The following is a 26598-nucleotide window of genomic DNA, read 5'->3' on the forward strand; positions in this document are numbered from 1 at the left end:
CTGATAAGCTTGCTTTGATGGAGGGGATGAGCAATCGTAAATTTGATATCGATGAGAGCAGATGTGTATCTGTAACTTCCTATTGGAAGGGTATGTGCTTGCGTGATAATGACCTTGCTCGCACATCAGCGTACTGGCTGAACTGCTGCCCTCAAAGTGCCCAGCTACGTTTGTACGTATATAATAATCCGAGGTATCCGCTTCATATTGTGTTTTCTCCTTTCCAACTGTGACCTCCAAATTCAGGCACCTTATTCGTAATCATGGCCCCCTCTGCTACTATTACTGAGACTGAGACTGCCGCTCCGCCGAAGGTTCTTCAAATCCCTCGGCTGTTCGGCGCATACAAGGAATTGGCTACAGCCAATTACGATAAGGAAGCCGAACAAGGCAAGACGGGACTCAAGGCGGCCAAGGTGAGATGAGTGTCTTAGACAGCCCTAGTATCGAGTAAAATACTAACCCAAGTTATGTGCAGTATGAGAACTACTTGCCAACATGGAACCCGGATCAGAAGTACGCGCCCCTGAAGCCCTTTGAGCACTACGAGCACGGTAAAGATGCCGATACTTCGTTTCCTGAACTTCTTCCGGAAGGCTCTGAAGCCACCGATCTCACCCCGACCATCGGGTCAGAGGTTCGAGGTGTGCAGCTGAGCACCCTTAGCGATGCCGGCAAAGATCAGCTTGCTCGCTACGTAGCAGAAAGAAAGGTTGTCGCATTCCGGGGCCAAGACTTCGCCGATCTGTCTATCGCCGAAGCTCTTGAATTTGGCGGTTATTTCGGTCGTCACCACATCCATCCCACTTCTGGCTCTCCAGAAGGCTATCCAGAGATCCACCTTGTCCACCGTGGAGAGGGAGACAAAGGTGCTGAGGACTTCTTCCAGACCAGAACCAGCTCCGTTGCGTGGCACTCGGACGTTTCGTACGAGCAGCAGCCCCCAGGAACCACATTCCTCTATATCCTCGACAAACCTGAAACTGGTGGCGATACATTGTTTGTGAACGCCGTCGAAGCATACAACCGCCTGAGCCCACTGTTCCAAGAGCGCTTACACGGTTTGGAGGCTACTCATTCCGGAATTGAGCAGGCTAATGCATCGGACGCAAGAGGTGGCATTAGAAGGCGAGAGCCCGTTGTGCATGCCCACCCTATTGTGCGTACGCACCCTGCGACCGGAGAAAAGTCACTATACGTGAACCCTCAATGTAAGCATATCGTACATCTTCCACATCTCGTGAACACCCTACTAAATGCGAGATACAGTCACCCGTGATATCGTCGGCCTCAAGAAGGAGGAATCTGATGCCATCCTTAAGTTCCTCTACGATCACCTGGCGTATGGTGCCGACTTCCAGGCTCGTGTCAAGTGGGAGGAGGGGACTGTGGTGGTATGGGATAACCGAGTCACCCAACACTCAGCACTGTTGGATTGGAAGACCGGGCAGCGTAGACATCTAGCTAGAATCACTCCACAGGCTGAACGACCATACCAGACGCCGTTCTCCTCGTAATGTATCATAGGAATCCTGGAATTATATCTTTTGTCGCTTGAGTTTTGCTAGTTGCTGATTTACGCTGTTCCCGAGTGCGCTTACGGTCTTCCTGTCGGCGCTTGAGACTACCAAGAAGCCCTCCACCAGAGTCATCTGATGAACCGGCCTCTTCGGGAGCCTTGGGCTTTGTGCTATTCTTGTTAGGATGCGTCATTGTCACAGGGCGGCGTACTGCTTGATTCCCTTCTTGCTTTATGGGCCGGGACGATATTTCTCGTTGACCTCTTTGCACAGGCATCGTAAGAGAAGGACCCTCAAGGTCGTCATCGTCATCTCCCTCGGTCTCATCATCATCTACTTCATTTGCGGGTGCCTTAGCCATGGGCTTGATACCAGGAATACTGGTAAAGGTTGGCCGGGGCGTGGGAAACAGTAATCGAGGTTTGGCTCCGCTAAAGCCAGCAGCGGCGCGGGTTGTAGTGGCTATTTTGGTGAGATTATCCAAACGGGTAGCTTGTTTTCTTGGGCTCTCCATCAGTCCGTATAGTGACGAACTATGGCACGAGCCCTCTTCATTATCAGCATTTTGACCATTATTCGCCAATGCCCTTCTAGTCGCTGCTTCCTGCTTCGCAAGACGAGCTTTGCGTCCCTGTTTTTTTTCTACCAAGTCAGTCATGCGCCCAACCACCGGTCTGGAAATATTTCTGATCGTGTCGGCATTCTGTGTTTTGATAGCGGCTTTAAGCCGATGATATTCAACCGCGTGAAGATGAGCAGTGAATTGCTGCGCTGTGGATAGGAACTCGTCCTCGACCATGCGATAAAGGTCATCGTGTTCAAGCCCCTCAATCATATAGCTAGTACTTAAGTTAGATGGGATCATAAGCCCTGGCGATGGAATACACACCTTTCTGGCAATGGTTCTGGGGGAGGTGACGTTGACCTAGGTCGAGCTATCCGGGTAGGAGTTGTAGACTTGGACTTGGACTTTGGCTTAGTAGATATTTTGGTCCGCTTATTCTTATTGTTAGTAGAACTAGAACTAGAAGTGGATTCATCCCCGTCGTCTACATCGTCTACATCTCGCTTTATTTTCTTTTCATCAGGAGTCAACTGGGCTGGCTCCGGCGTGCTAATCGAGCCTAATCCAGCTCTCTTCCATGGCAGTTTACGCGCCATATCTGATATGACAGATGGTTTGATGAAAAATTGATAAAATTACAAGTAAATAAATAACTTGCAAGGTTGAAGTTTGAGAAAGACGCACAGCTCAATGATATCCTTAACGCTATTGAAGATTCATCAAACAGGATTATGCAAAAAGCCAGAATATTCCCTAAAACATAATTCTATATACAATTTGCAATGATTATATACCCCTTAACTCTCATGCAAGTTAGCCCTTCAATAGTATATACCTACTTCTTCCTATTTGTAAGTAGTTTATCTAATGGTCTCAGATAGCTCATTCATAACACTTCCATGACATGCTTCAAGTACCCCTTCATTGCGTTGTCTATATCCGATAGAAGTGAAACGGATAGATCATGAATCTATAAAAGAAAATGTTAGCAAAATTGAACCCAGAGATAGTCGGTTCAGGCATTGCCGTCGGGGAAACTCACTGATTTACTTCTGCACTTGAGCGACTTCCTTGGCTCTCGCTTCTTCCGCCTTCTTCTCCGCGGCTCTAATTGTTCGCTCTGCGCGCTCCTCTCTCCACGTAGGCCCATACTTGTGAATGACCCAAAGAGCAGGAGAGGAGGCACTGAAGAGAAGGGCAATCAACGTGAAAGCCCAGCCCCGCCCTATAGCGTCGATGATATTCTCTATGACAGCTGTTGAAATAGAGGCTAGTATGCAGCGACAAAAGTTGTTCGCGGCTGTTGCCGTAGCTGGGGCCTCTGGGTATAGATCGACGATCAACATGTTCATGACCTGGAAGGGCCCAGTGACGCATACACCAACGAAGAATGACAACACTAGAGGTATAGCTATGTGAACCTCATAGTGTATGGCCCAGCCGTATGCAATGTATACAGCAGTCCCGACACCGACAAGGGGGTAAATCAGCTGAAGGCGGACTTTTTCGATCGGGAATCCCCTTAGACTGTCTCCACGCTTCCGGTCAATGCTAAATCCCATTTTCTTAGCTATGCGCCGATAGTTCCAGTCTGCTATGTATCCATTGCCGATCGAGGCGACGGCAGTTCCTCCTCCGATCGGTAGATAACATAGGCCAAGCTGAATGTCGTTGAAATGGTAGATTTTGGAGAACTGAGAGGAGAGGGTGGCCGTAAAGGTTATGAAACCGATGAAGATAGCAGCATTGTAGAGCAAAACGACGGCCATGTCCTTGTTGCGCAGAACGGCGAGGGTGTTGAGCGGATTAGGAAACCGGACCTTCTGTCGTATGTGAGTTGATGGTGCTTCAACTCTGCCCTGGCGTTTGAATCGGATATAGTCAAGAAGGGTCATGTTCCAACCATGAGGAGGGATGGACCCATTCCCTACCACCTTCCTCCCTGTCTCAGGAACCGTCAACACGTATGGGACTAGCCAAACAACGGTGAGAATGCACAAGAACCAGAATATAGAAGGCCATCCTAGATATTGCGAGAGCACACCGCCGATGACCGGCCCAAATGCCGGACCGACTGTGAGACCGCCTCCGACAATTCCCATGTACTTTCCGCGCTCAGAGCTTGGGGCAACGTCAGCTACTGTAGCATACGCAAGCGCAAGAGTTCCACTACACCCAGCGCTCTGTACCATTCGTAGAATAAGCAGCGCAACGTAGTCCCTTTGAAGAGCTAGACCGATATTGGCACCTAGATAGATGAGGAAGGCAAGAATGAAGGCAGGCCGCCTTCCAGCTGCGTCGGCAAAATCACCAAAAAAGGTTGGGGCCAGGGCCTGGAGGATCATGAAGGTGGTAATCGTCAAATTGATCTGCCCAATAGTCACACCTAGGTCTTCGGACAATGATGGGATCGACGGAAAGTAGATGTTGGCCGTGACGGGAGAGATAAACCCAGATACACAATTCATGGCGATGATCCATCGTACAACAGGACGTGAGAATACGGTATAGGCGGGCCCACTAGAAACTCGGGTGACTGTTTCGAGATCACCTGCCTCGTCGACGCTGACTACAACATCTCGAGAAGGACGTTTGCTGTCATTGTCTGTATCGTCTGACTGGGTGCGGTACCCGACTTGATCTAGGCTTTGAGACGACGAGTCCTTCTCCTTGAATGAGTCCTTGCCATGGTTTTCACCTTTTGGCGTTGTTAGTGGCTTCTGGCTGATACCCATGATGAGAATTCATCGACTGAGTAGCTATAAAAGAGAAAAACAATTTTCGTTCATGAAAGATCATAGGGGTAGAAGGGGATGTCGAGAGATGGAACTTACCAACTCTATCTCGTCAACATCCCCTTCTTAAATACAGTTTTCGACAGACTACGATCATTTTGCGAGTGAATTCCAACATGTTGCCAATCTTGTGCCAAGGGCATCGTAAATGGAATTCTGATGATTTACTACGCGTTGCGGGATTTAAAATAAGCAGATGAAGGCGTAGTCGGAATCAATAAAGACGGAATTCTGCAAGACAATAAGTTAATACCACTTAGATGAAACTACGTTGACCACTTGTGGCAGCATCTACATGTCGAAATACGCGTACTTCAATTTGGATAAGTTGTATGAGTCCGGGTCGACGCAAAGATCGTCGGATTACTGATAACACATGGCTCAACAGTAATAAAAAATAGACGGGCGATCCCCGAGTTCGCTCCCGGTGTCTCGGCGGTTGCATCGACGCTTATCGCCTCGACTGACAACTAAGTGCCCAGCTTTCGTGATTGGATTAAGAAAATCAGATCAATCCACTGAACATCTCGCGTAACGATAGATCTACCAATGATATTTCTGTTCCTGGTCTGATGCTGATCATCAAGGTTAGCATTGAAGCCTCAACCAAGACAGCGTACTGTATCTGGCACGAAATAGGATAGTTTCTTCGGCCGCCACGACGGCGACAGTAACACCGAACCAATGGGGAAAAGATGAGTAAAAATAATAATCAAATTGATCGGATAGTTGAGGAACGAGAATTAATTTATTAAAACGTTTTTTTCCAAATATGGTGACCGAAATAGTAACGTTGAATAGAATTGAAATCATGGTGTGTTGAATGTTGAGGCTCGATGAGTTAGGTGATACTAACGCTAGCGCACAGATGCACGGGATGATCTGCTACTAGGTACTATGTACTAGTTGTGGGTCACGGGGATTTTAGTATCTGCAGGTCAATGCCGAGCTCAATACCACTCTCAGTCTTGAGTCAACATGATGCTTTGCCACAATGCTACGCCACACATGGATGGCCACACATGGATGGCCACACATGGATGGCATGCAGCAAAGCATCATTGATCTAGCCAGGTGTAAAGTGGGTCCATGAATATTGAATTGAACAGCTTGCCAGCTCCAGTTCCAATTCCAGCTTTTAGCTACAACACTATACGCCAACGATAATACCCCTTACAGCGCGCAGTCGCTACGTTGAGAATATAGAAATCTCAACACTCAGACGATAAATATGTCATAGCATGACAACGAACTTTGCGTTGCACTCCACCATGACTGATCTTACTCCCGTCTTCAATGGCTTCCTCAAGCAACATGAAGTTTCGATCACGAGGCGAAGTTTTAGCTTAGATACCCTGGATGATTTTCTGAAGGAGGCATATAGAATAGCAAGTCGCAATCGAACTCTTAAATACTATAATACAAATCCTAACCCAATATTCTTTTAGAATTCCCACATCACCTCGCTTCATGCCGATCTTAGGAATATCCGACAATCCTATCTTTCTACCGCGCAACCGCGAAAAACACTGATCAGGTCGGCACAGAAAGACAAGCAGTCGCGGCCGCTCTCAGAGCGCGAGCGCGAAGAGATCGATGCTAATGCGAAGAAAATGCTGAGAGAGCTCAACGCGAGCATACGCCGTCTCGCCGATGTTGAGCAAGCACGATCCGAAATCGAGTCCAAAGTAATACAAAAGAAATTCTCCCGAGGCTTAGGCGCATTAGGCGCATGGGCGGCTGGTGGTATGGCAATAAGCAAATCGCCTGAGCATACTGCGGCAGAAGAACGCGCCAACTCGATTAGCGCGCACCGGGATAGTGTCTTATGGCTTCTACGGCATCGGCTTCAAGAATGTGTCAAAACGCAGCAAGACATGATGGAGATACGGCTTATGAGAGAAATAGAGAAGAATAGAAGCGTGTTGGCTAAATCGCGAAGGCAGTATCCTAATTTGGGCACGTTGGAAGATATACACGAGGGGGGAGTCTCTACGGACCCAAAAAGGAAAGCGACCCAGGCAACTCAGGCCCTACCCCCTGACGAGACACCCTCCCCTAATCTGGCAGCGGAACTGACCGAGGAACAAATACAAATGTTCGAGAGGGATAATCAAGATATGCTCAAACATTACGAGAGCACATTAGACCAAGTCAGGTAAGTTTAATTTGAGTAGAGACGAAGTGCTTCTTACCTTTACCTTGCTCACATGTGCATATAGAACCGCGGAGAAGTCACTACTTGAAATATCGGAATTGCAAACACAACTCATAGATACACTGACGACACAATCTGCCGGCATCGAGCAACTTGTGGCTGATTCAGAGAAAACGACGGAGAATATTGGCGGAGGCAACAGACAGCTTAAGCAAGCGACGCGGAAGGCGAGCCCAGCCAAGTACACCTTCTTTGCAACGTGCGGATTATGCGCCTTTTTAATCGTATGGGATTTGGTTATATGATAGGGCGATGTATTATTTCTCCAGGTAGTTAGAGGGTATCACGGTATGGTGATGTGTAGAAAAGTGTATCAGGCATGCAATTTTGCATGTGAAGACATTGAGGTCGTGTATAGTAACCGACAGTACCCGTCACATGTCAAGCCACTTCTGGTTTATGCACATTGATACTATATACATACGTAATTCGTAGTGTACATATATGTAAATTTCATTGTTGGTTAGAATGTACCTATACCTAGGTACTAGGTGCTGAGTGTCTCCCAAGACTCTTACAGAAGGTTACGTATAGGATAGTTGCTTGATATATCTAAGCAGATTCTTAGGTAAATTGAAGTTCTCATCACCAGTTTGACTAATAGAGTAGTAGAGACGATGCGGAGTGATGAAATTGTTTAAAGAACTTGAGTTAACCTAAACCGAACCCGCTTAGGTACTAGCTAGGTACACATATATACAACTCGGGATGTCAATGCCGACCCGTGTTAAACTCCCATCCGCTAGTTGCGAACTAGAACCTCGGTCTGGGCAAGTAGATCAACGATTACATTTCACCTTGTTAACCGAATTCTAGATACATATAGGTATGCAGTAGGTAGTTATTTGGGTCTAATGTGGTATCTATTATCATTCATTACCACCCGCTAACGTACAAACTTTTGTAATAAAAGACAACTTCGGTGATATTGATGTGTGAATGATCAAATATACTATTGGCATTATACAACATCGAAGTACTATCTACTAAGCACTGGACCAGTCACCACTGGTATTTTATGTACAAGTACATGCAAAGTTTACAAACGCACATAGTTACAAACGCCCTAGGTTAGCTGACTGTTGACCCCGCCCCCGGTTCCCCTCGACCGTTTGGAACCTATCGTTCTTTCTATAATTATTCTCCCTGACAAAGTATCAGTCCATCTTTAAAACAATCACCCCACCACCGGATTAAGCTCATAACCCACTCCATCTCCATTCATCCACTCAAAGAGCAAAGGTGGAAGCAGCACTGCAACGGACCTATAACATTCACCGTGTTTGATATCCATCGGCCCACACTTGGCAACTTCGCCAACAGCGAACAGCGAACAGCACTATTAGGTACAATTATACGACATAGTACATGCCTACATAGTTACTACCTACGTATAGTAGTATCAGACCTACAGCAGCAGGAGCTAGAAGTGCCCCAGACTGGATCCCCCAATTAACTCAGCTATCATTTATCATTAATCAGTATCATTTATTAATCCCACCTTACCTCTTCACCCTTTCTCACATCATGCCCTTTGACCCATCCTACCACGGTCAATCAGTATCACGAGTCAAAAGCCTAGTTAGACAAATGGCGCCTCCATCAGCAACCAACTTCACCGCCGAGGTTGTCCCTCAGGCACCTGAGGACCCTCTATTTGGGCTCATGGCAGCTTACAGAGCTGATCAGGACCCAAAGAAAGTAGATCTCGTATGTATCATCGTTACCGCAACTGTACCATCCATGGTGGATGTAGAGAGGCATTAACTGACTGCAATTTTCCATAGGGTATCGGTGCTTATCGTGATGATAATGCTAAGCCTTGGGTATTGCCCGTGGTGAAGAAGGTATTTACTCTTTTATACTCTTAGTCTATAGTTAAGACAAGCTCTTATATCAGCTACATACCTACCCACCTATGTATATAGCTCTTATTAGCTTGCCGGCTTATGTAACGTGTATGCTCATCACTTCTACTCTATTATAGGCAGACGAGGTTCTTCGAAACGACCCAGAGCTGAACCACGAATATGCTCCTATTGCTGGCATTCCCTCATTCACCGGTAAAGCCGCCGAGCTAATCCTTGGTGGTGCCGACTCTCCTGCTATCAAAGAGAAGCGTGTCACATCTGTGCAGACTATCTCGGGCACTGGTGCTGTGCACTTGGGAGCTCTTTTCCTCGCCAAGTTCTACACGGGGAACAAGAAGGTTTACCTCTCCGATCCTACATGGGCAAACCATAACCAAATCTTCAACAATGTCTCCATTCCTGTAGCCAAGTATCCCTACTTCTCCAAGGACACAAAAGGATTGGACTTCGAGGGCATGAAGTCCGCTTTATTAGGTGCTCCCGACCGATCGATTGTCCTGCTGCATGCCTGTGCACACAACCCCACAGGTGTAGATCCTACCACGGAGCAATGGAAGGAAATTGCCGAAATCGTCCGCTCGAAGAACCATTTCCCCTTCTTCGACTGCGCATACCAGGGGTTTGCTTCCGGTAACCTGATGCAAGATAACGCAGCGGTCAGATATTTCGTCGAGCAGGGATTTGAGCTCGTCGTTGCCCAGAGTTTTGCCAAGAACTTTGGTCTATATGGTGAGCGAGCAGGTTGCTTCCACGTCGTGACTGCGCCTGCACCCGATGCAGAGTCCACCATCAAGAGAATTGCCTCTCAGCTTGCTATTCTACAAAGATCTGAAATCTCCAACCCTCCTCTATATGGTGCCCGCATCGCTAGTACCGTTCTGAACGACCCGAAGTTGTTTGCTGAATGGGAGGAAAATTTACGCACCATGTCTGGTCGTATCATCTCCATGCGCAAGGCACTACGCGCGAAACTGGAAGAGCTTGGTACCCCAGGTACCTGGAACCACATCACGGATCAAATAGGAATGTTTAGCTTTACCGGCCTGACAGAACCACAGGTGTTGAAGATCCGGTCAGATTTCCATATCTACATGACGAAGAATGGGCGCATAAGTATGGCGGGCTTGAACACAAGGAATGTCGAATACGTGGCCAAGGCGATTGATAAGATCGTCAGAGAGGTTCAGTAAATGGGGTAAATCAGGGGTCAATGCACATTTTGTGCGAATCACGAATTCTATAAGCTTCGGTTTAGGAAGACAAAAGTGGGCATAAGAGTATAGTTAATCTCTCCTCGTTAAATTCGTTGACTTTTACCACTCTATTTCCTGTGGTTAAATAGAATTTTAAAAAAATCAACCTGGGCAAATGATTGAACGTTATATATATTCACGGCTTCGTTTGAATTACTCCTATGCAGCGCTAGTGCCATGTAAAACTCGCCGCAAGTATTTAAGTTACTAGGTAACTAGATACCTAGCCTAATATAGGACAAACGGCCAGTCGAATGCAACTATCACCAAGTTCTGCACCTACAACTGGGTTAAAATAGAAGGTGCAATATACCAGCCACCGCAATAGTTTAATAGCTGGAAACTGGCTTATAGTGAGAATCATGTAGCTACGGTAATTAGAATGAATAATTAGAATGGATAATACTTCATAAGCACATACGGTAAGAATTACAGAACACACTGTACGTCTTCGCACGGTTACATCAACCCCCTATTACTGAAACTCCCCTATATAGCGACACACAATTTTTGGCGTTGGCAAGAATTTCGCATCTGAGTGCTTAGTTTTTCTACTTCTAGCCTCCTATCCTCTCATATATGGTGTCTACCCGATATCACTAGGTACTCAAGGGCAACGAATTTTCGACGCAATAATGATGGCAAAACTTGATTATGAGCGAGCGCGAGCATGGCCAGCATGCATGAGGATGGTCCTCTACGCAGGCACGTGATTAAGAACAAAAAAAAAACGAAACAGTGAAAAGCAAGAACGCCGTGTAGCAAGGCATGGTCGCTTGATTCTTGTGATATTTCATGCTGATAGCCAATATACCCAGTAGGTAAGATAGTCATCGTGCTTGGTAGAGTAAACGCCGCGCTATTAGCACGAAGAACCGCTTCTGAGTCAGGCCTAAAAGTATGCTATTCATGGTCGTCGCGTGCGAAGTGAAGTGAGGGATGTCTCTAAGCGCGAGCATCGGCGGTTAATTCAATATCGATACTACATAACTAGGTATGTCTGGTAGTAGTATACCTACCTAGGTAGGTAATAATTTGATTGCTATATCAAGTCATAAAGGTTCTCCTCCTTCTCCTTTTTCACCTTATTCTTTTTTTTATATCCCCTTACTATCTAATTTACCTGCCTACCTCCTAACTACCTTGAATATTCAAGTCATTGACCATGGCAGATCATGTAGCAGGTCAAGTTTCAAGGACGAAGAAGAACCTTATTTACTCAGTGAAAATCATTGGGATATTCTCGAATTGTTTGAGTCGGTCATTAATTCCTCACCGGAACCCAACGTTGAACAAAAGACACAACTACTTGTGGACGGCTTAATCAAGCTCGCTCCTGGGAAAGAGGGTCCATATGAGGCTTTCCATAGCAGCACCTGGTATGTGTTCAATCGTATCTCTGGCTGTATACCATACAGACATTATGGGCAGAATGTTCTTATAGAAACTGTTCCCGGCTGTCCTTATGCAGGTGACTCCGAGTTTACGAACGAAGAGTGGCTAAATTTCAATTCGTACCTGGCTAAGCTGTATAGCGATCTTGACATTAAATTTCTCGCTATGTTCGCTGTCTGCCAAATGCGGGAAGACATAGAAGGGGATCCCAACGAGGAGGATTAACCTGATGAAGAAACCCGCCTTCGCGCTGCATGTGAGTGGGCTATACAAAGTGGGCGGCAATTGACGCGGGAGTCATTAATTAATAAGTTCGTGGACTATTTAGAAAAGCCAGAGGCTAGGCATATTAACCCTTACTCTACATGAGTATTATTCACTGGGTCGAGAGGGTTCAGTCTCGAGCGGTGGGGCTTCTGGGTGCGTCGATTTATCGAGTTGCGCGAAGACAAGAGTTACAGCGAATCTACCCGAGGGTTGATCGATGAAGCTGTGGAAAGGATGTTTGGGGTAGAGAAGGAGCTCGCTGAAAGATTTGATTGTAAATAAGACGAATATATAAATCCACCTATGACCTACTGAACAGATACCAAACGCCTAAAGGTTCATCAGTTCATGATATGTTAACGGCAAAAATTATAAAACGGTTATTTAAAAATAACGGGGACAACAGAATACCTGTCAAAGTCAACTTTGAGCAGGAACGGCAAACATTTAGATAAGGAACATGGTCCCGAAGAGTCTAACGTCTGCAAGGACACGTTTGATACTACCTTCGATACCATAGACTTTATCTTACTAGGTAGGTATGTAGGTGTAGCATCCTGTGGGTATCAGATGATGAGTTGCGTGGCAGTTCACAAAACACGGAATCCTTCCGTTACCATGCTCACCTAGACACCCACCTAGGCATCCGGGTTGGACGACTACATAAACGGTATATAAAGGGGTCTCGAAGACGTCTTGCGTAACGGTACCTAGCTCCAGTATGACTCGCAGCCTTACGAAACTGCTGGAAGGCTACACCACATTGCATTGCTGCGAACCTTCTTCGTAGCAGCACGCGAACCCCAGATGAAGCATTCGGTCGGTGTAACGACGCAGAAGGGAAACAGTGCGATAGGTCTAACTCCGTCATCGTCCTACCGCCCCCCGAACATTCCTTTTTCTTCTGTGCTTCTTTTTAAACACGGACGTTCCACATGTGGACTGGACGGACGCACGGAAGAGGCTGCAGGACGCGTAAGTCGGCCCTCGATCTATTTCACCACGTCGGAACGACGGAGAGCCCCCCCTCTCGTGCGCTGCCTTTCCTCGCGTGGCACGGCCCGGAATAGCGGCTAGACGCTCGATCGTGATTGGGATGGGATATCGATGGCAACACGTCGGTTGATTCATGATTTTGTTCTGGTTTCTTTCTTTCTTTCCTTTTTCTTCTTCTAGTTTACCCCATGCGACGCCCGAGCAACCGTCGCACCGAACCACCCGACGCTGTTGGCGCATGACAAGCTGGACCACACACGAGAAACCGTTACCGTGGCACTGTGGACGAGGACAGCTAGGCTGTGGACGTCATCCGAGTCAAAGGCTGTTGCCTAGCTGTTCGCCTAATCTCAGGGGAGGCTGACTGGTTGCCTTACAGGTATGTGAGGACTTGGGAGAGTACGCCGTGAAGGAGGTTGACTGGCGGTCAGCTTGTGAACACGCGAATATCGAGTGTAGTGTTGGGTGGAGAGACCTGAACACGTCGCGTATGGTTTCATGTACGTGATACCCTAGGCACTCAGGATGTCACGATGAATCAGGTTCTCAACCCCGAATGACTGCGGTAGTGTCAGTGCTTCGCAGCTCGCCGAGGAATACATAAAGAGATGTAGATCTCCGATTTTAGAGCCTGTCTTCTTTCATCCAAACGAAAACATCCAAATCAAAATCAACTTACAGCCCTCACTTCAATATAAAAGTTCGCTTAACAATCACACTATCACCAAACGCAGAAAACATGTCGGCTATTCCACTGATTCTCTGCGGCCAGTCTGAGGAGGCCGGTAAGGCCTTCACGGAGGCGGTGCAGCCTGACTTTGAAGGTAAACACCCCTTTCCCCCTACCCCCCCACCCCCCATTTTCTCTACTTACCTACCTACCTGTCTGCCTCCCCTTAAACACCGTCTGCATCCCCAATGACTAACTCCCAACCCTTTTCTTCCCATTTAGTCGTCTACTTCGTGACCTCCCCGCAAACCGGCCTCATCGAGATCCCCCTGCTCCTCAAGGGCGAGGTCCCGACCTCCGCCTCGGCCCCGGGCGGCACCAACGTCGGCACGGGCAACCTGTCGATCGGCGCGCCCAAGGCCATCGTCGTCGGCATCACCTACGACAACGCCTGGATCACCGCCGCGCACAAGGAGATCGCCGCCGCCGGCAAGCACATCCCGATCCTGAAGCCTGACGTCTCGGCTGGCGGGGCGGCGGCGCCGAGTGCCGAGAAGGCGAAGGTGGTGGCTGAGAGAGCTGTTAAAGTGTTGAGGAAGCTCGAGGAGGAGGGGAAGTTGGATGGTGGGGACGATGGGATTTACTCGTACTAGACGAGAAAGCATGTACTACTAGGTACCAACCTATCTAGGAGAGATTGGTATAATCAAGATGGGTCAGGGCTAGATTGCTAGGCGGGTTGTCTTTCTATGGGATAAGAGTATTGGGGGGAAATTATGCGAAAGATGAAGATTGAAAATGCGATGAGATTGTAAACGCAAATAAGAGGAAAGCTTTTGTGGGCTGAGTCGAGTAGTTTCTCCTATAATTTATTTACTATTTTATTTCCCTTTGGCTTTTCCTTTCATCGAAATGTGATGTAGTGGGGGTGAAAAATATCGTTTGATAAAAGAAATAAAATAAAATAGGGGCGATTATCAACTGTCGGTTCCTTTGACGTTTGGTGATTCTCAAAATGAAATAGAAAAACCAGGAGTATATCTGCGTGCTTGGGAGTCTTGGAAAATAACTCTGTTTCTATATACTAAGCTCATTCATAGGTAGATACCTGCCTAGGTACCCAAGTCCCCCCCCCTATTTACGCAGCGCGTCTCTCCCGCCCGCTCAGGAGGTAGATACCCGCTCGCACCTCCAGCAGCGGGTCATCCGACGGCTCCACCCCTTCCACCCTAGGGATCGGATCGAAAATCACCCTCTTCTGCTGCGTAGCCTGGTCCTCACCAACAGACTCCAACTTAATCGCACCAAGCTCCACGACCCGGCGTTCCTCCGGCCACTTCACCGTATTATCCCCCGTCACGTCCCCCTCCTCCGCCACCTGCGCCGTCAGCTTAAACACAATCGGCCCCTCTCTCAGCAGCGCCGGCACCCCCTCGTACAGGAACCCCGCGCTCTTCCCCCTCAGCGCCGCCTCGTCGAGATACTCCTCCCCGGCCTCGGGAACAACCCGGTACCGCACATACGTCTCGCCCCCGTCCGCCGCGACGAACCTGAACGCGTTGACGCCGAAGTACCGCTCCCGCCCGAAACTCACCGGCGTCGGCTTCGGCGCCCGCACGAACGCCAGCGCCTTGGGGTGCGTGCCCAGGTACGCGCCGACCAAGCCGTCGCGCAGCGCGGCGAAGAACTCCAGCGCGTCCTGGCCCGTGGAGCCGGGGAACCCGTCGACGGAGTGCGTGATTATGTCCGTGTGCACGCGGCGGGGCGTTGAGGCGAGAAGGAAGCGGATGGCGAAGCCCCGCGGGTTGCCGTTCGGGTCGGTGTCGGGGAGCTCGGGGATCCCGGTGGAGCTGGAGAAGCGCGCGAGGATGGGGGTGGAGGGAAGGTTGAAGTGGGGGGCTTTGGAGAGGGCGGCGGCGGCGGCGGTGGGGGTGAAGGTGCCGTTGAGGAGGATGCCTTTTGCGTGGGCTGTGAAGGTTGAGTTAGCGTGCCACGGAGTCTTTGGGGGGGCGGGGGGTTGATTAGGTAGGTAGGTAGGTAGGTAGGTAGGCAGGTAGGTAGGGGGAGGGAGTAAGTGGTACCAGGTCGAAATCCGGGATGTGGTCCGAAAATATCGTGCAATGTGCTGACGATGGCACTGCTGGTCTCGACGACCTTTGCATCGGAAGGGAGAGGCATAGCTTCGAGAGTCCGTTGTCAAAGTCTCTTTGAATATTATTCTCAGCCTCTAAGATTTTTAGATCATCATAGAAGGAAATTGCTGCGCTGGAAAAGACGCGGCTACACTAACAGATTCTCCAATTCTTATATCTCCTATGGATGGCGCCATCTCTTTGAAGGATGTCTGATCTGACTACATAATATCGATAGGGGCTGAACCTCTCCTATCCGCGTTCTTACATACCAAAAATCCCTAACGGTACTCTACCTAGGTACCTAAAGCGTCGTATTTCCCATGGCTTCACGATCCAACCAATGCTATTGCATTTCTGATCATTCCGTTACCTCTCCCCTCGATCATCGTGGCGCCAAGAGTGGATTCCATCGTGACGACCTCCTTTGCGAGGCCTAGATCTACCAGGGCGATTACTCACTCACGACATGCCAAGAGACGAATCAGGGGCTCGTAAAATCAGTATATGCAGACCCTCCAATGGTAGCAAAGCCATTGGATATACATAACATAAACGCATTTACATAAAATATGGACACTTTTTACTAGAGAACAGTAATACTAATCACCTATGTACCTTAGGTAGGTACCTAGGTAGGCAGGCTACCCAATGCTTGTTGCTTGTACCTACCTATGCATTCCTCCACACCCCCGTTCTCACGCTTCCTCGCCCGGCAACGGCGGCGCATTCGGATCCATCATGCACTGGTCCACCCTCATCAACTGCTTGCCCGTGTCCTTGGCGATCTGGATGAACTCCTCGAGGTAGCTGACGGTGCTGTTGTAGAGGTAGTGCATGACGACGATGTCGCCGCCGGCCGCGACGTCGCGCTTGAACGCCTCCAGCTGCTTCTCCGGCGTCTCCGACTCCGCCCACAGCCAGTCCTCCACGTCCACGCTCCACTGCACGATGTACGGCTCCTCGACCAGCGCCGCCAGCCGCTGCCGCATCCGCGCCCCCTCGGTCCCGAACGGCGGGCGGAAGTACTTTGGCTGCAGACCGTTGAACGTCTCCGCTACGGCGGCGAGGTCGTTGCTGTACTCCCAGTCGATCGACGCCTCGTCGGGGAGCCCCTCGAGCGGCGGGTGCGTGTAACTGTGCAGCGCGATCTGGTGGCCCTTGGCGGCCATGGCGTTGTAGATGGCGCTGAGGTTGGTGGTGGGGTCGCGCAGCGGCGCGCCGACGGTGAAGAAAGTCACCGTGATGCCCGCGTCGTCGATCGTCTTCATCACCTGCTCGGCGAAGACGGGGTCGCCGTCGTCGATGGCGAAGGCGAAGGAGTTGGGCCGCTTGCACGAGAAGACAAAGGTGCCCGAGGGCAGCTTCTCGGGGATCTCGACGTCGTTGGGGATCTTGCTGACGATCTCGATCTTGGAGAACACCGTCGCCTCGGTCGTGTAGAAGCCCTTGAACGCGAACCCGATCGTCCGCGACCGGTTCACGTTGAAGTGGCCCAGCGGGATGTAGATGTCGGACTCGGTGGCGTATCGAGAGGCCTCGAGCGAGTCCCAGGTCTCCGGGTACGGGTATATGTCGTTATTGCACTCGGCGTTGTGCTGCTGCATGGAGATGGTGAACAGGTTGCTGCCCGTGTAGGCGACGTGGAGGTACGACCCGTCAAACTCGGACAGGTCCTTGCAGGTCTCCGCGACCTGCGTAACCCACATCAGGTCGGAATCGTTGGTCTGGATCGTCATCTTGTTCTTCTTGAACGTCACCGTCATGCCCTCGTCAGCTCCGTGCCATTGCTTCAGGGCATTTGTCTCGCTGTTGGCGAATTGGTCGATTACTAGGTTGGTAGCCTCGCTCGGTGGCGCCGCCACAGTTTCAGTCGGACCAGATGGCTCGACCACCGCGGGCGGAGTGTACTCGACAACAGTCTCCCCACAGTACATGCCCATCGGCCCGAGCGTGATAGGTTTCTTCAGGTTGGCGATGTATACCGTCTCGAACTTGGACCAATCTACACCTTCGAACTTCTTGAACGGGATGGAATAGAGCTGTTCCTTTCCGTTGAATGTCCAGCCAAGTTGTTTTGTTGTTAGAAGGACATCTGTCGTCTGCTCGGTGCCGCACTGCCCCTTAGTCGATGACAGCTGGATGTCGAATGTTGAGTCAGCTGGTGCGGAGATGCGGAGAGAAATGCCTCCGTATGCTTTGGCGTCGATGCAGCCTAATTGGGAGTAGAAGTACGAGTCTGTGTTTGTAGGAGTCAATGTTGCCCTGTTGTTCTTGACTACGATAGACTTCATGGTACCATCGTCGCTGGACGACTTGAGCAAGGCGTTGTAATACAGAAATGTTAAGCGGGACTGAGAGATGAAGTCGTCAATGAGTAGGGGGCTGCAGTCTGATCCATCTTGTCGAGCCTGGATTCGACGGTCTGCTACGGGAATTTTCGTCGCCGGCGTGTTGGTGATGGTAGTGGCAGTGACTTGAATCGATCTAGCATTACCACTATTAACTGGCCATCTATCCCAAGGGTCGTCGCCCCAGGGGTCATCCCACCAGGGTGGATCCTCCGTGGGAGTCGGACTTTTCGTGGTAGTAGTTGGGGGACCCCAGTGTCCTGTGGTTGTTGTGGTTGGTGTTACATAGACCGTGGTAGTGACAGTAATCGGGCCGGTAGGCTCGGTAGTAGGTTCGGCAGGGTCGGTAGGCTCTGGCGTGGGTTCCGGAGTAGGCTCCGTAGTAGTAGGCTCCGCGGTAGGTTCGGGGGTAGGTGGATCTTCCGGGGGAGCGACATCCGCGCAAAGGAATTGCACATTGTCCAATTTCCACTCGGTGTCAGAGCCCGTCAAACCGGCCGAGAACCCGTACCATAGGATGCCCACAATGGCCTTCGGGTTAGCGTCAGGCCAGCTATTAAGTGGGATGTTAATGGTCTGTAGAGATCCACTAAGTCCATCAACTGTATAGTAGTAGCTTTGGTACTCCGTAGCAGAGCAGTCGCTTGCAGTTTGCAATTCGATAGAGACAGAGGCGGCCTCGGGCCCCTTGATGTTGAACGACAAGGAATCGTATCCAAGCGAGACCGAGTCCAAGCAATTAAACTGTTCGTATATATAGCTTGTCTCTATAGCCCCCGGTGTAAACGTAAGTAGACCGCCTTCGGTAGTGAGAGCTGTCATAGTCTGATCATCTGTTTCCTGGTTCAGCATTCATATTATTCAAGGGAATATGTGAAGGATTAGATGAATCCTTACCGCTCGTGGCCCCCTCTAGGGAGTTAATCCCCTCATCCCACTTAGAGAAGTCATCGACAAGTAGGTGGCTGCTACATGTTTCAACCGGAGCCGGAGGTGTTGGCGTAGTTGAAGAGGCCGGGGGCTCAGGGTCTTCGCTGGTTTCTGGTGGTTGAGGTGTCTTGCTAGGCTCTGGCGGCGCTGGTGTTTCCGTAGTCTGCGGTGGCTCTGGCTCTTTGGTGGGCTCGGGGGGCTGAGGGTCTTCGGTAGGCACAGGAGAGATTGGCATCTCTGAGGATACAGGGGGAACCGAGGGAGCTAGTGTAGGCGAGTCTGTAGGAGCGGGAGCGGGTATCTCTGTAGGAATGGCGGTCACCGAAGAAGGACTATCCTGTCGACTCGGTATTTTGGCTGCCGGTACTCCACTCACTAGTAAACTGGCGGCGATGCCGCCTAGTACCCTATTCAACCTCATTGTCGATCCCTTGATAGCGAAGGCTTACACGATCATCGTCTTAGACTCGGGTTGCCTCCGTAGTATGACCCATATTTATAACAACAGAAAGTTGTAGGATCCTCCTCTCCCCTATGAGGAGATTTTTTCCATTTCCACAGGGGGTACGTAAGATCCAAGGTTGGATTAGAATAGATTTGAGATCTATTGGTATGGCTAAATTTTCTATTCTCTTAATCATATTGGCTGAAGCTGAGCTGCATGTTCCTTACAAGGTTCTCCACATATTGGCGTTGCTGCATCAAGTGGCCAGGAGAACGAATAAATTGATTAAGAGAATGCAGCTTACGACAGCGGGTCCGGCATTTTCAAGTGTGTTTTCTTCTCCTTTTAGATCCCTACGACTATTTCTCCTTGCCAGTTGCCACCTGCTTACATGTAGGCAACCTTTATATTTGGCATTCGCAACTTGATTCATTCATTCCCGATCCTGCACACATAATCCTAAGCTAAGGAGATAATCGGTATCTAAATAGGGGCCTGCGTGCTGCCGATACCGCCAAGACATGTCATTGCTTCTTTTTCATCACTTTCTTTTTCTGTTCTTTTCCTTTTTCATTACATACCTAGAGGCATTGGTCTCGTTTATTCCTTCGCGTAAGAACAAACCAAGATTCAAGCGTGGTAGCACTGCAGATGTAAACACGAGTCCAGCCGCAGGAGTATTGTCAATTTATCCTCCTGCATTGTTCAGCCGCCTTGGCAAAATACATGTGCCACACGCAATTTTACGTACAGTAATTACCCTAGGTAAGGTACCCCAGGTATGTATGGCTATATTGATTTTACACTTTGAGATTCCATTCAGTCCGACCATCTGCAACTTTGTCGTGCCACCACCAGGGCGGATGGTAGCATACTACCAACAACAAGATATCACACAACGTTGTGCGGTAGGTATAAATGCAGTCCCAGTCTCACTAACCCATCTTAGTACATATGTACTTGCTGTGTATGTAGGTTGGAAGGATTCGTTCAAGGTTATTACCTAGATTCATCATTCTTCAGGATCCCACGAGATCGATGATCTTAACCAAATGTTAAGATTGATTCCTCAACTGCCGAATCCCACTCAACCCTAGCAAAGGTCCGGTTGAATAATAATAAGGCAAAACCGACTATAAATAAAAGTCGCTTTTGCCTTCATCGTGGTACATGTAACGTCTCATTTTTCTACTGTCTTCACCTGATGAAAGATGTAAGAGGCCTTACCTATTTGGTAGTACAGAGTGTTCGGTGAGTGATTTACTAGATCTGCCTTGTTATGCAATACCTAGTCACCGATGCTTTTCAAGGTTCTTACATAGTCCATGCGGGCTGAAGGTCCAACCTACTTATAAACTGAAGCTATTCACAGGGAAGGTTATATATGCTTAAAAGCATATGAAGCAAGTTATGCTTAAAAGTATGTAAAGTGATTTATGCTTAACAGCATGTAAAGCTATTTATGCATAAAAGCATGCTACTATCAGCACTTACAGGTCCCTATGTATGCAATCTTGCGTTTGCTTGTATTATTCACAATCAACTTATTGAGTTCAAATTCTTGAGATTTGAGATGAAAGACTGAAATCTTATGGTAGCCCAATAAGACATCTGTGCCAAAATCAAAAATTAAGATTGACTATTCCGAATTTAGAAATTAAGAACAGTGCTACGAGTACGTGAAAAGAGTGGATTGTACTTAGAGAGGCTTATGGATAAGTAAATACTGTTATATACGTGTACAGCTTGCATAAAAAGTACTTAAGCTACCATACTACTTTATATAGTAAGCTAAGTACTGGTTATATCCCTTTTTCCTACATACCTAATAACTTGCATGTACGATGCATTTATGATTTAAACGTGACTTTTATTAATAAGCGTAAAAGGCACTAAGCTAGTTACCTACTTGTTACACACACTTCTTAGCCACATATACCCTAGCCACATATACCCTAGCCACATATACCATAGCCACATATACCCTAGCCACATATACCCTAGCCACATATACCCTAGCCACATATCCCTTACCTATACCTACCACATTTCGTATTAATCAAAGGTCTAGCCTCTTATGTTGAATAATTTTCTGATACATATAGCTACATATATGCAACCAAATCCAATTGAAAGTGCATTCAATTAAGAATTGATTGATATAGGTCTCGAATTGAGGCGATACGTGGTTGCAAAGTTAATCAACTAAATAGGTGGCAGGCCGGACGGCACGTGATCACCCCTAGAGCCATAGTAAGAGCCCTTGTAGCCACGCTAGGAGCCCTTGGAGCCGCCTGGAGGTCACGCTAAGGGGTATCACGTGATGACACACGATATATCTACCTGAATAACCTTTCAACCAGATATCGCACCAGTATGCAACCTACATCATTCAATCCGTAATTAAATGAGCTTTTGATTGATACCGGTTGCATATATGTAGCTATATGTTTCAGAAAACTATCCATGTGGGAATAGTTATTACATAATCTTATATAGCCATGTCACATGACCATACGGGTAAAAAATATGACATTTTTAAGAAAATACTATTCAATTATCCAGTATAACTAGCTAAAGTACCGATATACATGCCTTTCTTTCTTAAAAGGTGGGACTGCCTACTAAATTCGGAATAGCTCAATCATTATTTTCATTTTGGCACAGCTGTCTTATTGGGCCACCGTAATCTACTAGGTTAGATATCTATCATATTTTTATTCATACTGCGTACTTAATATGCCAGGTAAGTTAGGTAACTCGGTTAACAGGTACTATGTAAGTGATTTCGTATCCATCCGCTTCCTAGGTTATGTCAGTTTACGACCCCAAATATTCCAATCAAAGCAGCCTGAGTCGGTACTCTCTCTCCACGATCCAGAGTTTCCGTGCGGAGGATCGCCCGATTTCATGCCTGTTCGTTCAGAAACTTGTTAGTTACCTACTACTACCGTACCGTGTTTGTTGTGGGGCGGAATTTTGAAGAACTCACATTCGTTTAAGATCCTATTCCAATTCTTCACACAGTCATCGCCAGCCGGCAACTTATATTCCTTCAGATCTTTACAGCCCTTCTGATTATCTGATGGCACAACTTCCAGCCAGATCTTGCTGTTTGAACCGAAGACGCCGCTCCCGCCCGAGCACAGAGACTGGCTTTTGGGGGACCATTGGGCCAGCACGCCCTTGGCTGATCCTAGGCAGTATGCTGGAAGATTGCCAGTTTCTTTGTCGGTACTATAAGCAGTATTTGGTCAATGAATATTCAGAACGCTGGCTTTCGATAGAGAGAAAAGGAAGAAGAGAGCATGAAAGAGGGGGGTGGGGTTGTAGTACGTACTGTTTGGTATCGAACCAGAAGTAATTACTTCCAGATCCCCTATCATCAGGCCTCACCAGCCACCCGTAGTCGCCGCGGCAATATTGGTACACGCCGGCCTCGAAAGCAGCTTTCACATAGTCCCTTGGCTTAAACTCCGACGACTCGTCGCCCACTTTCTTCAAGTCGCAAGTAATCCCTGCCGGGTGAGTAGGCTCAGGCTTTTTAGTGCTGGAAGTGGAAGTTTTGGTCGCCTTGGATTCGGTCTTAGTTGACTTAGTTGTTGATTGGCTTTTCCTCTCCTCCGTGGAGGTGGTCCAGCGTCTTGTGCTTGTGCTATGTGATGATGATGGTGTCGTCTTCGTCGCATTCGCCGTTTCATTAGTGTCATCAGTCATGGTAGCAAACATGCTTCCAACTATGTTATGAACGGTCAGCGGTTTACCGGAACGAACAGTGACGAGGTGAAGTATGAAGCGTGAAGCGTGTTTGGCTTTCTAGTTTTTACTAAAAGGGGTAGGGATTGGCTAAGGTACTTACGCGACATCGCGAAAGCCGCATCGACCCCCCCAAAAAGGTCAGTTTGGAGTGTTATCGTTTCAATAGACCCCGATAGGAGGTCAAAATGAGTAACACTCGGTGGAGGGACAGTAGTTGATACAGTAACGGCTTTCGCTGTACACGAATCGGCTGCAACTCTGACTTTGAATTAGCTGGAGGCTTGTCAAGTATATAACGGCATTCACGATGATCAAAACGGACTTACTTTTGCTGTCGGGTCTCAGAAAAGGTCTTCCAGCCGCCGGTTCTTATTGGGCTCCACGATTTAAAGACAGTAGCTGTGGGAGTTTCTAACTCGGTACAATCATTCTTTGTCGGCGTTGATGTGATTTGCGTTGGTGTTTTTGTCAGAGGTGGCCCCTTAGTGTTGTCCGCGACATCTGAGGGCTTTTTCGTCTCTGGAGGTTTGGTCTCCTTCGGATTAGTCTCCTTAGGATTCGTCTCCTTTGGGCCTGTCTCCCTTGGGCCTGTCTCCTTTGGCTTTGTCTCCTTTGGATCTGTCACCTTTGGAATATTTGGTATTATATTTGGTGGAGTAGCATCCAAAGGGATAGGAGGAAAAATATTAGGAAACTGGGGTTTTATCATAGGAACCCAGAAAAACCCAGAGGGGAAAAAGAGAGTACCATCAATCTTGGTAGGAGTTTTAATGTCCTTCTTCTTTGTATCTTGTTCTGGAGTTAAAGTCATGAGTGGTGGTGGTGTTCCTAATTGCGGTGGTTAGATCCTTTCCCAGTCACATATAGGTGTATGGCATGCTTGCCTTCTGTAGCAGTTAACACTAATACAGGAACTAAGACACCCGGACTTGGGGTTATTAATGTAGGAACTGCCGACGTCATCTCTGGAGGAAATGTCGAAGCTGCCTCTGGCTCGCATAGACATGGGCAAACGCAATCTTCTTCATCGTCTACTAATTGACCATTAGTGAGACTAAGCAAGAGCAGGAAAATCCACAGGATTGCCATCATAGCGTGCAATCCGTGTTATCTTAGATTGAATTCGTAAATACTATGTAGGCACATAGGTAGATAGGCAAAGGTTGCTTGTGAAGGGTAGGCAAAAGGGTCAGTCTTAAGAACTGGTTGATATACATGTTACCCAGGTATCTATTTAGTACGTACAATTCTATTTTACGATAGCTGATATATTCTTAGAATAGACAGTTAAGACTGATACTAGAAACACATAGAGAAGCAGGTAAAGTGAGATACAGCTGGGATAATGGCATGGGCATAGGTTGATTAACATATTGCTACGCCTCACTTAGTAGTTAAGCTTACCTACCTAGGTACTGAAGGAACTGAACATTCTTTTTAAGTGCACATTAGAGGATCCTTCATTTTCCTTCTGTGAACCTTTTCTTAAGAACTAGGTGGGTAACAATATATTAATATCTACCTACCTGGTAACATAGAAGATGGTGAAAAAAAGTCCCTACCTACGTAGCTTTTCACGACTATTAATAACCACAACCCCTAATCTAGGCACTTTCCTTTTTTTTTTTAGAAAGAGAAAAGGAAAAAAGGGTCAAGACATTGACTTATATCTATACTCTCCCTTTTTGTACGAGTCATGAGCTGTTTTATAATCTAATATAATCTAAAGTCTTCCCTTTGCTTTGCGCTGTCCTTGTTAACACCGCCTTACCTACAGCGATTCCCCTACCTACCTACCTACCTACTTACCAACCTATCCTAGGTACTCGAGTACCTGGTGAATATCTCGAAAATGATTTGCTTCCGGATTTTTATGACCATAGCCGCTTTGTTCGCTATCACTGCGATCGTTGAAGCAGAGAGCCGTGTCGACAAGTTCTTCTTTAGGGGCTTCCGGTACTTCCCGGAAACAGCAGAGAAGGCTGGCTGCTTAGGACATGTCGAGAAGATTGAGGAAAGTTGGGAAGCTGCCAAATTGGTATACATGCTCCTCATATGCGTTGAATTGCAAGGCTTCAACTGACTATTCTAAAGATAGTCGACAAGACTATGAAATTTCTGGATGCTACCCGGGAGACCAAGCCAGGAAGGTCCAGTACTGCAAGGGGTCAATGGAAGTCGTGGCAATGGCAAACTAGACAAGAAACGATGCTGGGTAAGCTTTCGTTGAATATATACCTATCTAGGTAGATTATTACCCACATGACACCTACCGGAGCTAACATCTTATGAAAGGATTAATGGGAATTGAGATAAAAACTACGGGAGGACCATATCAAGTCTCAGAAAAGATATTTAATCGTGTATACAAGGTGAGCGCTTCCGCTAAGGCTGACCATTCTCGAGGTCTTCTGGCCTCGAGATTAAGATCATTGCTTACTGTCTCTTTATAGGTCATGAGTGACATACAGTATGGGTTTGAGAACAATAAGACTCGCGATGGCAGGTGGAATGCCCTATATTGTGAAAAGGAGGGAGCAGATGATTCATGGGGTTGGGTAAAGCCGACCGACCCAGACCCGACAGAACCTCATAAGCCTGCCAGTGAATGGATCAACAGTCAACTTGCGGAGAGAAACTTGCCACCTGGTCCTCAATGGGGGTAAGTAGACCTTCAGTCCTTCGGTCGGCATCAAGATATTGCCAATGTACCTAGGAAAGCGCTAACTATTTACTTCTTATAGCATGATGTTTTTTAACTGGAACAGAATGCTTGCTACGGAGAAAAGGCTGATTATGTGTTCAAATCCGGCCCATGAAGGACTAGTAATCAGTGAGGTGAATGTAATAGTATTATGTCCCCCTATATTCAAATTGTCAGCTGGGCCCGGTGACGTGTTCCCGGCAAGCGGAAGCGAGGTCCCAGGCGCGGTGTCGGTAGAAACCAATATGGCCATCCAGCTCATAGGAACTTTGTAAGTCCAAAGGCCCCAAATGTTCAACGTTGATTATTACTACTATGCAGGATATATACTTACGACATACCACTCTAGAACTAGGTATTACACCTGGCGTGATGGGGGGGATGCCATCAAGATGGGTAAGTTCCCGCTGATCTTTCTACATACTATGTCCTGTTATACTTGCTAACTACAGCATGTGTTTAATATTATTATAGAAGGCTTGATAAATCCAACCAGATGGCGAAGCTTACCCACCAACGCTTTAGCACTGGCTAAGTATAGACCTCGGAAAGCTGTGGTGAACATTATGAACTACCAACTTTTGGTTGCGGCAGCGTAAGTACTTAATTTATGGTCTTGAAGTATTCGGTATGGAAAGGATAATTATTAACAGAGGTTGTTCTAGGTGGTATGACAAATATAACTGGGCGACAGGAGTTGGGATACCATATTCAGGTGTGCCTTATG

General features: G+C 47.8%; 11 protein-coding genes across 11 annotated transcripts; 4 read left to right on the plus strand and 7 right to left on the minus strand.

Moving 5' to 3' along the window:
- Positions 1 to 263: 263 nt before the first annotated feature.
- Positions 264 to 1517, plus strand: GGS25DRAFT_527332 (TauD-domain-containing protein; the record flags this gene model as incomplete). Its single annotated transcript, XM_049265077.1, has 3 exons — positions 264 to 416; positions 479 to 1211; positions 1270 to 1517. The coding sequence occupies 3 exons, from the start codon at positions 264 to 266 to the stop codon at positions 1515 to 1517; spliced, it is 1134 nt and encodes a 377-aa protein (XP_049121530.1).
- A 4-nt stretch (positions 1518 to 1521) lies between these two features.
- Positions 1522 to 2681, minus strand: GGS25DRAFT_517047 (uncharacterized protein; the record flags this gene model as incomplete). Its single annotated transcript, XM_049263318.1, has 2 exons — positions 1522 to 2359; positions 2410 to 2681. 2 exons carry the CDS (start codon positions 2679 to 2681, stop codon positions 1522 to 1524), a joined length of 1110 nt encoding a protein of 369 aa, XP_049121531.1.
- Positions 2682 to 3131: 450 nt separating this feature from the next.
- GGS25DRAFT_517048 (MFS general substrate transporter) lies at positions 3132 to 4820 on the minus strand (the record flags this gene model as incomplete). The annotated part of the gene is made up of 1 exon (XM_049263319.1): positions 3132 to 4820. The coding sequence occupies one exon, from the start codon at positions 4818 to 4820 to the stop codon at positions 3132 to 3134; it is 1689 nt and encodes a 562-aa protein (XP_049121532.1).
- A 1136-nt stretch (positions 4821 to 5956) lies between these two features.
- Positions 5957 to 7568, plus strand: GGS25DRAFT_470689 (uncharacterized protein). The gene is made up of 3 exons (XM_049259271.1): positions 5957 to 6268; positions 6329 to 7038; positions 7103 to 7568. Exons 1-3 carry the CDS (start codon positions 6122 to 6124, stop codon positions 7341 to 7343), a joined length of 1098 nt encoding a protein of 365 aa, XP_049121533.1. The 5' UTR covers positions 5957 to 6121; the 3' UTR covers positions 7344 to 7568.
- A 414-nt stretch (positions 7569 to 7982) lies between these two features.
- GGS25DRAFT_470692 (pyridoxal phosphate-dependent transferase) lies at positions 7983 to 10351 on the plus strand. Its single transcript, XM_049259272.1, has 3 exons — positions 7983 to 8808; positions 8886 to 8945; positions 9086 to 10351. Exons 1-3 carry the CDS (start codon positions 8626 to 8628, stop codon positions 10157 to 10159), a joined length of 1317 nt encoding a protein of 438 aa, XP_049121534.1. The 5' UTR covers positions 7983 to 8625; the 3' UTR covers positions 10160 to 10351.
- A 328-nt stretch (positions 10352 to 10679) lies between these two features.
- GGS25DRAFT_470696 (uncharacterized protein) lies at positions 10680 to 11601 on the minus strand. The gene is made up of 3 exons (XM_049259273.1): positions 11395 to 11601; positions 11122 to 11245; positions 10680 to 11043 (listed from the first exon to the last, which is right to left on the minus strand). The coding sequence occupies exons 2-3, from the start codon at positions 11179 to 11181 to the stop codon at positions 10936 to 10938; spliced, it is 168 nt and encodes a 55-aa protein (XP_049121535.1). The 5' UTR covers positions 11182 to 11245; positions 11395 to 11601; the 3' UTR covers positions 10680 to 10935.
- Positions 11602 to 13361: 1760 nt separating this feature from the next.
- On the plus strand, positions 13362 to 14439 carry GGS25DRAFT_38896 (uncharacterized protein). The gene is made up of 2 exons (XM_049258330.1): positions 13362 to 13704; positions 13833 to 14439. Exons 1-2 carry the CDS (start codon positions 13620 to 13622, stop codon positions 14201 to 14203), a joined length of 456 nt encoding a protein of 151 aa, XP_049121536.1. The 5' UTR covers positions 13362 to 13619; the 3' UTR covers positions 14204 to 14439.
- A 184-nt stretch (positions 14440 to 14623) lies between these two features.
- GGS25DRAFT_527339 (catalase related protein) lies at positions 14624 to 15728 on the minus strand (the record flags this gene model as incomplete). The annotated part of the gene is made up of 2 exons (XM_049265078.1): positions 14624 to 15518; positions 15632 to 15728. 2 exons carry the CDS (start codon positions 15726 to 15728, stop codon positions 14689 to 14691), a joined length of 927 nt encoding a protein of 308 aa, XP_049121537.1. The 3' UTR covers positions 14624 to 14688.
- Positions 15729 to 16175: 447 nt separating this feature from the next.
- Positions 16176 to 19656, minus strand: GGS25DRAFT_38929 (uncharacterized protein). The gene is made up of 2 exons (XM_049258333.1): positions 18931 to 19656; positions 16176 to 18866 (listed from the first exon to the last, which is right to left on the minus strand). Exons 1-2 carry the CDS (start codon positions 19382 to 19384, stop codon positions 16381 to 16383), a joined length of 2940 nt encoding a protein of 979 aa, XP_049121538.1. The 5' UTR covers positions 19385 to 19656; the 3' UTR covers positions 16176 to 16380.
- A 2429-nt stretch (positions 19657 to 22085) lies between these two features.
- Positions 22086 to 23313, minus strand: GGS25DRAFT_38951 (uncharacterized protein). Its single transcript, XM_049258336.1, has 3 exons — positions 22749 to 23313; positions 22401 to 22645; positions 22086 to 22322 (listed from the first exon to the last, which is right to left on the minus strand). Exons 1-3 carry the CDS (start codon positions 23135 to 23137, stop codon positions 22219 to 22221), a joined length of 738 nt encoding a protein of 245 aa, XP_049121539.1. The 5' UTR covers positions 23138 to 23313; the 3' UTR covers positions 22086 to 22218.
- GGS25DRAFT_38975 (uncharacterized protein) lies at positions 23021 to 24463 on the minus strand. Its single transcript, XM_049258338.1, has 3 exons — positions 24383 to 24463; positions 23494 to 24201; positions 23021 to 23425 (listed from the first exon to the last, which is right to left on the minus strand). Exons 2-3 carry the CDS (start codon positions 23976 to 23978, stop codon positions 23161 to 23163), a joined length of 750 nt encoding a protein of 249 aa, XP_049121540.1. The 5' UTR covers positions 23979 to 24201; positions 24383 to 24463; the 3' UTR covers positions 23021 to 23160.
- Between the last annotated feature and the right edge of the window lie 2135 nt (positions 24464 to 26598).

This window comes from Hypoxylon fragiforme, assembly GCF_022984875.1.
Source record: "Hypoxylon fragiforme strain CBS 206.31 chromosome Unknown GGS25scaffold_1, whole genome shotgun sequence".
Taxonomy (NCBI): domain Eukaryota; kingdom Fungi; phylum Ascomycota; class Sordariomycetes; order Xylariales; family Hypoxylaceae; genus Hypoxylon; species Hypoxylon fragiforme.